This window comes from Alnus glutinosa, chromosome 1 (genome assembly GCF_958979055.1).
Source record: "Alnus glutinosa chromosome 1, dhAlnGlut1.1, whole genome shotgun sequence".
NCBI lineage: Eukaryota > Viridiplantae > Streptophyta > Magnoliopsida > Fagales > Betulaceae > Alnus > Alnus glutinosa.
This window is the reverse complement of record NC_084886.1, coordinates 11,992,936-12,006,449: the sequence shown is the minus strand read 5'-3', so window position 1 is coordinate 12,006,449 and position 13,514 is coordinate 11,992,936. Positions and strand designations below refer to the sequence as shown.

Genomic DNA, 13,514 nt, shown 5'->3' with positions numbered 1-13,514 from the left:
CCTCCAATTAGTCCCAAAGGCCTCCTAGTGTAATACCTCGCTTAAATACGTGACAAGTACTTTAAAGTAAATATCGGTTTACAAACCTTAAATATTTTAAACTATTTAAGTGTAGAAATTCCTTATATATATATAGCACCCATGTACAAGTGTTTCACAAAATGTGTTTAAAAGATTTTAAAATTTTAGGATTTAGTGACCATCGATGTTAGCATTGATCAATTGATACACGTGGCACACCAATCAATCAACTTAAATATCGAACGATTGATGCTCTCATGCAAAGTTTTTAAAGAAAATTCTAGAACCATGTTGCGTGGAAGGGCCCCATTTAAGGACCAAGAATAAACCCTAGATCCTAATTTCACCCATTTCAAACACCCAAAACATAGAGAAAGGAGGAGAGAGAGAGGGGGGGGGGGGGGGGGGGGGTGGTGTTCTTGGAGGTTTCACTTGGAAAGTTTCTATCATTGTGGTAACAAGCTAAACCCCATCTTTAACTACACTTGACCTCACACTTAGTTCAACCACGCAATGATGCCATGTCCTAAGCATGTTTCCAAGGCATTTTAAACCAGAGATAATGTAAAAGTATCAATTATATAATTAGATTTACCATTTCCTATTGTCTAAACCTTTTGAGATAAATGGTGAGTTTAACAGATAGGAGAACGGCTTGTAACATCCACGTGTTTAGACATTTTGTGAGTAATTCATACCAAAAGACAACAATAGAGAAAATCAGTGGCTCCTCGTTCATTAGATATTATCAATGTTGGGTTTAGAAGAATCACAGAACAAAATCTTTTTCTTTCCGAACGACCCAGAATTCTCAAAGAACGACCCAGAATTCTCAAAGATCTTAGTTCTCTTACAAATCTCTCTATCAAGCATAACTTTCAAGTCATCAACCATGAGCCTTATGAAGTATGATATAAGCCCTCTCATACACAGTGCCAACAGGTAAATCTCAAGATCCTGATGCTACCTCTTTGCTTTAGCGAGTAACTCTGTCTGGGCTGTGTATGGCAGGGTTCTGTTGAGGTTGACATCTCCGTCCATCTCTGCCGTCTCTCGCTGGCGGCTTGAGAAGACTTCATTAGAAAAATCCAAATAGTGTGGCCACAGCAAAGACTAGGAACAGTGCTCCTCCCAAATAGCCAACCTGATTGAGGATTGAGTGATTTGCAAAGACATATATCAAAATGCAACAGTTCTTAACCGCAAGTAACAGTTTGTAGCTCTTACCAGTTTTTCAGAAATGTAGTTGGCGAGAAAACCTCCTCCTAGAATAGCAATAGATGTTGCAAGTAGGTGTCCAGCGATGGCTCCACTTGCCACACCCCATGGGGACTGTAGAAAAGAGGGGTGAGGAGCTATGGTTTATGTATAGTAAAATATGGAATTGTGATTGGAAAATCATACCTGTGCAGCACCAAGAGCAATTGTTGCAAGCATTGAGCGGTCTCCCCATTCCTAGAAGCAATCACAATATATTAAATTTGTAATGTGTAGTTCAAGATGTAAAACTTATTAACACTATATATACTCAGATGAAGTTCTTATTGTTCTATACACTGCATACATCAAGTTACCAACAGCCTGCCTGCCTGCCTTTTTATAAAAAAAAAAAAAATTGAAAACATAAAATGTTCTGAGAAGATCTCTAGGTTCCAGGTAACATGATGGTAACTTTTATGCTGATGTGATGCTAATGGTTGGCAACTGCAAAAATTATGGAGTCGGAGCAAATCAATCAAGTTCCCATGTTTGCAACTGATCAAAGTAATTATAGCCAAGAAATCATCTCCAAATTAGATAAAAAGTTGACTGCAAATAAGGACGAAAAAGCTTACCGCAAAGAATACAAGGCTGAATGACTTCCAGACAATTTCAAGTGGATTAGAGAGCCTTTTTGACACCTGAAGGGGAAAAAAGTACATTGTAGGTATCAGCTATTTGAATAGTTAGACAGAATACGGTCTGCAAAAACAATTGGGAAAGCAGTGAACCATGAACTAAAGTCCCATTATATGCAGGCTAAGATTACCTTTTCTTTGACAAGCTCCTCAGCTTCAACAAATTCATCAAGTTCAGGGCTGCTCTTATCACCACTTTGAACTACATTTGATGGAAGGTCCCATGCATCTTTTATTGATTTAAAGCCGAAGAACAATAAAAGTGTTACAGCTGCATATTCTCCAATTGGCAATGCTATTTGGATGACAACAGAACGAAATTTTCATGTGAAAAATGAGAGATTGGTGGTTCATCGGGACAAAAGTACTATATAAATGAAACGAATTTGAAGATGTGCAATTTGATGTATATAAATTTATAAAAAAACAAATAATATAAACAAAAAAAAAAAAAAAAAATGTGTAGACTCCATCATGGTGGTTGTGTAAGTGAAGCTCTTCCACCTATGAAATTGATGGCCCCAACTACTGAGGAATTAGTCCAGCACAGAAACTAGAAGCTAATCATTTGCAGTCACATAGAAATTGAGTTGTTCCATATCTCTCTAAACGACAAACCAGCATGTCTAGGTCCATCTTCGATAGTTATTGGAAATTTATTTTCTGATTCAATCCATCCAGACAAGGACATGAGCAATTGTAGATTATATTATTAAATCAACTTCTGCCATTAACATAGATACTATACTTCACCAATTAGTAAAGAAAAAGATATATCCGCCTAGATATCTACATTTATAATGGATAAGCACTAGTGGTGCTTGGGGGCAATGACTCTGACAGATATGAAGCTTTTCTAAGATTTATTTTTTATAAATAATAATTTATTGACAAGAAAACAGGCCAAGCCCTTGTACATGAAAAGCATACAAGAGAGACAACCACAATAAAGGCATCTAAAATCTAAAAAGCTAACAAGATCTAAAAGATCTGAAGAGGAGAAAGCAGGAACCTAAACTACAGCCTAATCAAAGAGAGATCTCAAACAAGAGGATTTTAAATAAAACAAGGGTCTTGCTCACAGTCCTCAAAAAGGCGCCAATTCATTTCTCTCCAAATGCTCCACATTAAGAACACATGAATGACATTCCAGATAGCCTCTTTGGAATGTCCCTGCCTTTGAGTCTTCCAACAATGTAGGAGCTCTAGGATGTTGCTAGGCATAGTCCACAAAAATCCGAATAAGTTGAAAACCATGTACCAAAGATCACTAGTGTACTCACAATAGATAAGGGGGTGATTCACGACCTCTTTATTCTTTTTGCATAGGCAACACCAATTGACAAGAATGAAACCCCACCTTCTAAGATTGTCCACCATGAGGATTCTATTCAAAGTTGTCGTCCATGTGAAGAAAGCTTGTAAGGCGGAACCTTAACCTTCCAAACACTTTTCCAGGGGAAAGGACAAAGATCTCCAGCCTGTAAAGTTTTATGATAGTTCTGCACTTTAAAGCTATGATTACTAAATGAAGGCCACAACATTCTATCCGCCTACCCCAAATGAGTTCTCGAGGAGTATAACAGATTGAGGAACGAGTCTGAAGATTGCAACTCTCAATCCTGAACTGCCCTTGTAAAACTCAGATTCCAATGGAAAGATATGCCGAAGGAATCCAAGTAATCCAATACCATGGCTCTTTGTCACAAGCTATTGAATAAATGTCTAGAACTATAGTCTTGAGAGCAGCTTCTTCGCGCCAGACACCGTGCCAAAAGCAAATGCAGGACCCATCCCCAACCTTCAAGGAGATAAAGTAGGAAAAATTCTCCCATACATTCCTTATATTGCTCCAAAGACCCATCCCGTAGGGCCCTCAAGCTTCTACTAAGAACCAGCCGCCTCTATGGACCCCATATTTCCCAGCCATCACCTATCTCTATAGAGAAAACTCCTCTTTAGACATATCACCAAAGCCATTTATTTATTATTATTTTTTTTGAACGTCCAAAGCCATTTATTGAGTAAAGCTTTATCAACATGACATTTTTAACTCCTAAGCCTCCTCTACGAAATGAGGAGCAGATAGTCTTCCAATTCACTAAATGAAACTTAGGCTCACCGCCCATTCCATCCCAAAGAAAGTCTCTTTGAAGACATTCCAATCTCCTAGCTATACCAACTAGCAAAGGAAAAAGGGACAAAAAGTATGTAGGTAAACTTGATAATGTACTCTTGATTAGCATTAGGCGACCTCCCCGAAACAAGTAAATCTTCTTCCAACTAGCCAATATTTTTTCCATTTTCTCAACACCCCCATCCCAAATAGCTTTTGATTTAAAGGAAGCATCCGGAGGAAGTCCCAAATATTTCATGGGCAGAGAAAAGATACTATAGCTGAGAATATCAGCCAGCTCTTCCTGAAGCGTTACCTCCCCAATTGCGACTAATTCAGATTTCCCGAGATTGACCTTCAAGCCCGAAACAACCTCAAAACAAAGAAGAATGTGTCTCAAATAAAGGATTTGATCACGATCTGCATCACACATATCTTGAAGGTCAATACCCTACCCCATCTATCTAGAAATCTTGGTTCAAACCCTCGCTACTAGGTGAAAGATGCCGCCTCTTTGCATTTATAGCGGTTTTTTTTCTTCTGGCCTATTTACCGAATCATAATTCTTTTGAGTCCTATTTTTGCAAACAAATAAGATTATGCTGATTTTGATGTAAAAGCTAAAAATTACGCATGGTAGCTGATAGTGGAAGGTGGGAGGTGTGTTTGGTTCGAATAAAAAGTTGAATAATATTCTACTTTTTTCAAATTTTATCTCACCCTCGTAATTCACGCAGTGAATTAGAATAATATTTGGATTCAACACCCAAACGGACCATTTAGCCTATGCACCTGCTTCTGATGAGATAGAAGCAGGATCCCAGTACATATTCCTTTGGTCGGCCGTCATCGAAGGATAACTAATGTGCAACAAGGACAACTATTGCTCCAGCCCAAAGAGATAACAATTAGAGAAAAAATCACAAGGACAAGAGAGTCCATAATGGACATTGGTTGATGACATAGATGATAGTTAAATTAGATAGTGGAAGATGGGGCAAAATACATAAGCAATGAAAAATCAGCACAATTGCATGCTCTGACTATATTTTTAAGAAGAAACTATAGTATTAGAAATACAATTGGATGGCCTACATGCTCAAATTGTTAGCTGTTTTCCAACTGAAGAATAATTACACATATAAGCAAATATGGTCAAGATGACTGATGCTCATAAACACAACTTACTGGTCTGAAATTGAGCCGGCACAGACTGAAATATCCGTCCAATTACAACTGATAGTATGCTCATAAGTGCAAGAGCACCCATTGAACCCAACAAAACCTGGTCAATGATTAAATACCACGTGACTCGTGAGAACAACACCTCTCAAATAAAACTTCTATCATTCAATGGAAAATCAGCTTCTGGACATTATTAAACAGTGTCTGCAATATAGTAAACATTTATTTGATCTCATAAGTTGATTTCAGAGATATTCATTCACCTTATTGTATTAGGGTGCATGACCATCACAACATTTATGTATTACACAAATGCAGCCCTAATCGAAGTAATAATCAAAGCATTAAGAAATTGGTATAAATTTAAGAATTAAGAAGATTATTTTCTAGGAAAATATAAAGTAATATGTCTGCATACGATCTAGAATTACTAATATTTGGTTGACTTGGTGAACAACTATTCCCTTTATAGACTCTGGAAGTTGGATACTTCAAGCTATTTAGGATCATAAGCTATATATAACTCAATAGAAGGCTATACCTATCATTTTGCTTGGCTCCAAACCCTAGAGTTCTCTCTCTTATTCTCTCAAAAGCATGCATACCCACATGGTGTTGGTTAGGGAGGGAATATTTAACTCAACCTGATCAAGCGGTATGAAAATTACACATGATTACAACTATTTCATATTGACAAGCCTATTGTATTATTGGAAGAGGAAATGATGTAGGCACTATAGTCTTTAAATACAGGGAAGAAATATCTAACTATTTTATATTTTCGGTTGTATCAGTATATGCAAGTCATACATTTACTAAATTGATCAGTTTCATTAACTATCCGACATGATTACATGCCAAGCCTTTGTTATACTAGAAGGGAAATGATTGATGCACTCTCATTGCCATATGGGTGGAGGAAATTTTTGCAAATTATTTTGTTTCAAAGGGAATACACACACATGCATGTCTGCCATTCATTGCTCTCTCTATTTCTCTCTCTCACTTGGGTTTGAGAGTTCAACCATAGCAACAAAATGAAATCACCCTACTTTCTCCAATCCCACAAATGGTAGCTGGAGTCAATCCAAATGAGCACACTAACTAAGTAGATTTATCTATCTACCAAATGTTTCACAAGACAAGGGAAGTCCACTGGATTCTGACCAAGGCATTTCCACAAGAAATCCAAAGTTTGATATTATGTTAAGATAGGTTTATACAAGCAATTTCTATAGTACTCTATCCCATTTCTGATTATATATACCCAACAGGGTACATTAATGTCTGACAGGGGTGGATGGAGGGGGTAGGGGAAAACACACCCCCCCCCCCCCCCCCCCCCCCAGAGGAAAAAATACATGATCCCCTAAAAATCTGAAGAAAAAAAACCCTCAGATACCCCAAAAATATGAAAAACAATAATATTTATATTTTTCCTAAAACAAAAGTTTGACTCTGAAAAAAGAAAAAAAAAAAAAAAAAAAGAGTATAATATCTTTAGGGTTTTTTTTTTTTTTATTCAAACTAGAATGTTTAATATGGCTAAGACTATGACACTATCACAAAGTGTTATCTTAGATAATAATTGACCATAATTTTGTCAATCAAAATTTTTTTTTTCTTCCCTTTTGTTGCTGACCAAACAGGAACTTATGATTCATTTAAGAATGCTTTCACTCTGCATTAATGAGACACTATATTTTGATAAATATAATTTCTTCTAGTGCTTACATTATGAGAAATATAATTATAATGTTCTTCATTTTCAACTTATCAAGTCCAAGAAAATTTTACTTTCGTTAAAAGAACAGAAAAAGAAAACTAGTCGATAATCTCCTATTTTAGTTTTCTGTTTATTATGACATCATTCGGCACCCCCAAAAAAAAAATTTGGCTTCGCCACTGGCATCATTTTAAATAATAAGAATACAATTTTTTTTATTTTTTTCTAAATCTAAGTGCATATTCATTAAAATGAATACAAATTTATCAAGGAAGAATGCACAAAAGAAACTAAAAGCAAGTGCAAGAATTATATGAAAAGTAAAGCTGAGAAAGAAAAGGTTTAAACGGTTGAACATCTTCATGTTTTTCCATTCTATCCCCTCCGAGAAAATTTTTTATATCTAAAAGAAGTAAATAAAATGAAAAAAATAAATAAATAAATAAATCCTATTGTTCTCCTTCTATGTCCCTAGCAAATAGTCAACAGCAGAAATATTCAAATGCCCTTATAAATTGCCCTCGATCAGCAAATCTTTCTATTTCTTATGGAAGAATAGGTAGAACTTCTTCTATATATATAACTTGTGTTACATTCAAGTAAAAATGGAAAATAGATATATAAAAACATATTAGTACAAATATCGGGGTCCCCAGCCAGAACCTACGGGATGAAGAATGTGCAGGATAACAGAACAGGAAATATGCTTGAGCTCACTACATTAGAGGGTGTGTAGACATACACGTACTAAGAGAGAGATGTAGACACACAAACACTGAGAGATATATGTGGACACACACAAGCAAAAACACAGAGAGAGAGAGAGAGAGAGAGAGAGATCGTACCAGTCCTTTCTCATATTGCATGGCCAAGAGTGCAGCAATGAAGAACGTCTGCTCATTGACAAGTAAATTAAGGCTCATTTTTCATTCTAGAATTAAGCATAAAAGAAAGAAAGAAAAAAATAAAGAGAGAAGGAAAAAAAAGCAAAGGGCCTGGGGGTAACCATCCAGTTCGCAAGTAACATTTTAGGTTTCAAATCTTAATGATAATAATAACATTTTTTGTCAGCCAAATAAAGTGATTAAATGGAGACATTGAAAAGACAATAAAAATTTAAGATATAAATATATAAATATGTGAAACAACACAAATATTACAATTAGTTAAATAAATCTCAAGTCCACTTAATGCAGAAAAGCCATCCCAAGTATTTGAGATCAACTACATGGTTCATCTCAGTATTCCTCTTTAAACATGGTAGAAACCTTTCCAGTTAGAAACACTATTAAATCACCACTTATCCCAAAAGTTAAGCTAATAGGAAATGGTTGATTTAATCATTTAATTATATTCAAACACACCCCTCATGTGTAGTCTCAAACTCTGCCTTAATAAGTGAAGATCAATATGTGGAATATTTAATTGAGATATGAGGCGAAAGACAAAGACAAGGTTCCAAGTCAAGACCTTTGCATTGATACCATGTTAAATTATCACTTATTTCAAAATTTTATGCTGATAAGAAATAGCAAATTTAATCATTTAATTAATACTTTAGCATTCCCCATTACGTGTAGGGCCAGACAACACATTGATTATTTTAATTTAAATGTGGGATAAACTGTAGAATCAAGGTTTGAGCTCACGACCTATGAGTTTGTAAAATTTTCAATATTCATGTTTAAGAATCAACCCATGTAATGCAACTGTCCTCACTTTCAATTCAGGTAATTGTTTTTTTTTTTTTTGATAAGTTAGAGAATTTCAGGTAATTGTTCAAAAGAGAAAGGCACCAAACAATATGGACCAGTAGATGAGAACATAAAAACTGGGTCAAGTGCAATCATAAGCTCTGCAAATGTGAGTATGCTACTTGCATTGTGGTCTATAGGTATTCATACTGTATTGATGAAGCCCAAGGAATCTCCCTCACTTGAGTTGGCAAAGATATCAAATAATAGTGATCAGGGTTTGGTGCATGTAACCTTGATTTGCCCTATGGCCAATTAAGTTTAGCACGTCTTGGGTCTTCATCACTACTAGTCTTAGATAATAATGGTCGATCGCAAGGAGATCAACTTCAAACTTCTGTTTTAAAAACTTGAATGCAAAATGGTAAAAATAGTCACTGCAAGCACATAGATACGTATGGCAAAACATTTGTGACTTCCACTAATCATTGAGGTAACTATCATTGTTTTTATGTTCTGGTAATCACCTTTTTTGCTTGTTTGCTTTTCTTTTTCTTTTCTTTTTTTCTTTTTTTTTCTCATGAACTATATCCAATGTAGTCTTATAATTGCAAATGAGATGTTACACTCCTCACTCCTCTCTCAAGGTCGCTGCACAAAACATCTCTGACCTCAAGAAGTATTCACGTTGTCCGCCTCGCTACTGCTTAGAACCTAGGTTACATATGTTTATTTCCATATATTAATCCAATGCCTATGTCCAAAAAAAAAAAAAAAAAAAAAGAAAAAAAAAAAAAGAGAGAAGAAGAAGAAGAAGAAGAAGCCATCTATAAAAGGATTAGAATAAATAAATATTAGAGCAAGAGAAAATTTGCAATGAAATTATTAGGCCACCTTAAGAGATGAGGGTGCAATAGCATAAAAAAAAAAAAAAGAATGACAGGGACAAGGAAAAAAACACATTTGAAGCTTAAACTGTTACAAAACTGAAGTTCTTTTCCTTTTTCTTCTTTTGAAGCAGAGACACACGATAGTTTCAATTTACTGTGAACCAAATCCTTCAGAAGTTGGAATTAAATTTTTATTTGAGGAACATAGTTCTAGACATTCTCAAGAAATGCATTATCCAATATACGATCAATTTACTACCCAAGAGAAAGACGGATGCACTCACAGCCGTACATAAATTGAACTTTTTTCCCAGTAGCACGAATTTAGTCTATACTATTTTATTTACCTTGTCTCCAATTTCAGACACAAATATCAATGTAAATGCAGCAGTGAAGCCTGACTTTGCAATTGCTGCTAAGAGTGATGAAGGTCCTCCTTTCACAAATGCAACCAGTGAAAACACTAAAGCACATGCAAACAGCACAAGAGCTATTGAGAAAGGATAAGGTATTCGATTAGGATGCCTCCCACTGCCAGATCGAGAAAAATATATACATGAGTATGAACCAAACTAAGGTGGCCATTATGGTCCATGCAGTTTAAGATACAAATTTTCAAATGCATTGTAATAGAGGACATATAGGGCAATTCAACAAGATAGAAAAAGAGTGTGTGCGTGTGTGTGTGTGTGTGTGTAAACAAGCTTTGAACCATTAAGGATCTTTAAGTACTCAGAGCAAGTTTGCTTTTTAAAATTCAAGCTTAAAATTAAATTGTCTGAGCAAACTTACAATCAGATCTTTAGCATATTAATTGCAAAGTAGTAGCCAAAGACATTTGGAACTTCACTTGATGCTTTGCAATTTTGTGATCCACAAAAGGGCAAAAAGTAGAGGTCAAAATATATTCTGTTTATATTTCCAATTACAACATGCATATGACATATTTCTATTAGAGTGGAGAACAATGGAGAAGCTACTTTTCTACTTATTCAAACAAATTTCACTTAACGATTTAAAAAAAAAAAAAAAAAACATATTAAAGTAAGTATTACACATTGCAGAAGAAGTTCTAGCTTACATTCTGGACTTTAAGTTGTTACATTTCAGGGACAGAAAATATTAAAGCAAGGTAACTTCAAAATTCTTACGTTTAATTCTATCCTCCAAATTATTCGACCAATTTTTAAAAGATAGAAGGATATGCCTCAAATTTTAGTAACAACCACAGGTACAAGAATTCTACAGCACAGAAGCAGTTTCAGAATCAAAAGACGTAAACTGGCATCTAAGACAAACAGTAGCATCATCTCAAATGCCCAAAAGAAAAAAGAAAAAAACCCTTAAAAGGTACCATCTTCTAGCATTGCTAATATTAAACCAATCTGATATAACTCACATGTTAGATGAACTATCACTGGGTGGACCATTGGCAAAGATTTTTTGGTTGTCTTCTTCTCCCCGGCCTTCATAGCCCTCAGATCCAATACTGACATTTGATGCTTGGGCTCGGACTGTGCCGCAAACCAAATTCAACCTTGATATCTCTCTACATCTTACTATCAATCAGTTAGGCAATATGTTACTCAAACAAGAAAGGTACAATCATAACCTTCAGATATGTTAGAATCAACTAAGATAAAGAACTTTTCCTCTAATCAGCTTCCAACCTAGAAGGAATAATACACTCAACAGAACCTAAATATTTCTTACCCCAACTACTTAGGGACAAGAGCAGTGACTAGATTTACATAAATTGAAGTTATTGTCCATACAATGCAATTTAGAACATAATTGGATTTTTTAAGTCCGTGTGTGGATTGATTCAACTGCTGTCAAAGTAAGTGCATCACCTCGCACTATACATTGCAGTGAGCCAAACATGCCGACGCAATTGATGGAAATCAAATGAGCAATTTCCATCACAACTAATTCATGTCCAGTAGCGCCATTTACTCTCCCCACCAACATCAAAACCAAGTTCATTCACTCCACGTAAGTGTAACACTTCAATTTTACCAGACCAAGTTAATTCATGCCAAAATTTAATCAAAATTCTCCCAACCCAGATAGCTCAAATTCCACCAAAATCCATCTAACATAACAAAAAAAAAAAATCCTCAAATTCTACCAACCCTTTTTTACTTAAACCTATATGAATGATTAAGCCGATTTCTTGAAGTCAACTACTTAATTCTGTTCCAAAAACAAAAGAAATATAGTTAACTGACTAAAGTTTGAGAAGAACTTACATGAGGGTGAGATGGCCTTTCTAGATATGGTGGCAGCGCATGGTAGAGTGTCTACCAAAGCCAACAAAGGAAGCTTCTTCCCTCTTGTAATGAAAGGTGTATGAAGCACCAACCCCTTCATTTTCTCCTTCTTCTTAAACTGTTCTTACAATCTCATGTCCACCCACTTCATAACCTCCAAATCTATTATGCTTCTGTTTCCTTGTTTTGTGGGTTCTGGGTTTTGCAAATCTGAGGAAAAACCGTTGCCCAGTTGAGCAACTGGAAACTATATTTTGAGGGCGCTTGTAGGCTGCCACGTGTGTAATGCCGAAGATGACGCAACGACGACGTTCTAGGATCTTAAACTCACTACGGCGCCGTATCGCTGGGGACGGCGAGAGCGGAAAATTCGTAAATTAGGGCCGAGTTTTTGGGCCCAGCTTGTAGTGTAGTAGATAGCAGTTTTCTAGGATAGCATTAAAGTTGAGTAAAAGGTTGCAACTTGCAAGAATAAAGGCCCGAAAAGTACGTGCGAGTTATAATAATTTTTTTTCATCCTTAGTTTTTTTTTAAGGGATAATTGCACCGGAGGTCCCTGTGGTATACCATAATTATTTTTCACTCCCTATGGTTTAAAAAGTTCACTGGAGGTCCTCGTGATATGCAATAATTACAAATCGATCCCTGGCGTCAAATTCTGTTAAAATTTTTAACAGATTCCGTCAAATGCCACGTCAGCGCCACGTGTCGTCATCTTATTGGTGACACGTGGCGCTGACATGTCTAATTTTAATAAAATAATATAAATTTATTAAAAAATAAATAAAAAATACTTATTTTTTTAAAAAAAAAAAACAAAAAACAAAAAAAAAAAGAAAAAAACAAAAATGGGAAAGGGGTGGCCTGGCCACCCCCAAAAGGGGTGGCCAGGCCACCAACAGCCCATGGGGGTGGCCGCGCGCCACCCCCAGAGGCCGCCGGCGGTGGCGCGCGGCCACCCCCAGGCCATTGGGGGTGGCCTTCGGGCCACCCCTAGATCTTCTAAGGGTGGCCCGATGGCCACCCCCGGCCACTGGGGGTGGCCGCGCACCACCCCCAGAGGCCACCTGGGGTGGCGCGCGGCCACCCCCAGTGGCCGGGGGTGGCCATCGGGCCACCCTTAGTAGATCTAGGGGTGGCCCGAAGGCCACCCCCTGGGCCTTGGGGGTGGCCGCGCGCCACCCCCGGCCACTGGGGGTGGCCGCGCGCCACCCCCGGCCACTGGGGGTGGCCGCGCGCCACCCCCTGCAGCCATTGGGGGTGGCGCGCGGCCACCCCCAGTGGCTGGGGGCGGCCAGGCCACCCCCAAAGGGGTGGCTGGGCCACCCCTTCAGCTTCTTTTTTTTTTTGTTTTTTTTTTTGAATTTTTTTTATAAAAAAATAAGTATTTTTATTTATTTTTTAATAAATTTATATTTTTTATTACGATAGACACGTGTCGCCATCTTATTGGCGACACGTGGCGCTGACGTGGCATTTGACGGAATCTGTTAAAAATTTTAACAGAATTTGACGCCAGGGATCGATTTGTAATTATTGCATATCACGAGGACCTCCAGTGAACTTTTTAAACCATAGGGAGTGAAAAATAATTATGGTATACCACAGGGACCTCCGGTGCAATTATCCATTTTTTTAAAAAAAAAACTCTGATAAAGATATGAATTAAAACTAGGATGGGTGTATTGGAATCGGGATTGTTGTTCGTGAT

At 36.9% G+C, this 13,514-nt stretch overlaps 1 protein-coding gene across 1 annotated transcript; it reads right to left on the bottom strand.

The window, feature by feature from the left end:
• Nucleotides 1–732: 732 nt before the first annotated feature.
• On the bottom strand, nt 733–12,037 carry LOC133872755 (protein PAM71-homolog, chloroplastic). Its single transcript, XM_062310353.1, has 10 exons — nt 11,783–12,037; nt 10,930–11,089; nt 9,878–10,061; nt 7,792–7,839; nt 5,224–5,320; nt 2,051–2,214; nt 1,857–1,922; nt 1,426–1,476; nt 1,249–1,353; nt 733–1,165 (listed from the first exon to the last, which is right to left on the bottom strand). Exons 1-10 carry the CDS (start codon nt 11,901–11,903, stop codon nt 1,100–1,102), a joined length of 1,062 nt encoding a protein of 353 aa, XP_062166337.1. The 5' UTR covers nt 11,904–12,037; the 3' UTR covers nt 733–1,099.
• Nucleotides 12,038–13,514: the final 1,477 nt, after the last annotated feature.

Bases quoted from the DNA above. Each gene is read 5' to 3' on its own strand.
- LOC133872755 (XM_062310353.1), bottom strand. From the start codon at position 11,903: ATGAAGGGGTTGGTGCTTCATACACCTTTCATTACAAGAGGGAAGAAG. The intron at 10,062-10,929 runs GTGAGTTATATC...TCGATCTGGCAG, and splicing joins AGTGATAGTTCATCTAACAT to TGGGAGGCATCCTAATCGAA. The intron at 1,923-2,050 runs GTAATCTTAGCC...TTTCCCCTTCAG, and splicing joins AGGAGCTTGTCAAAGAAAAG to GTGTCAAAAAGGCTCTCTAA.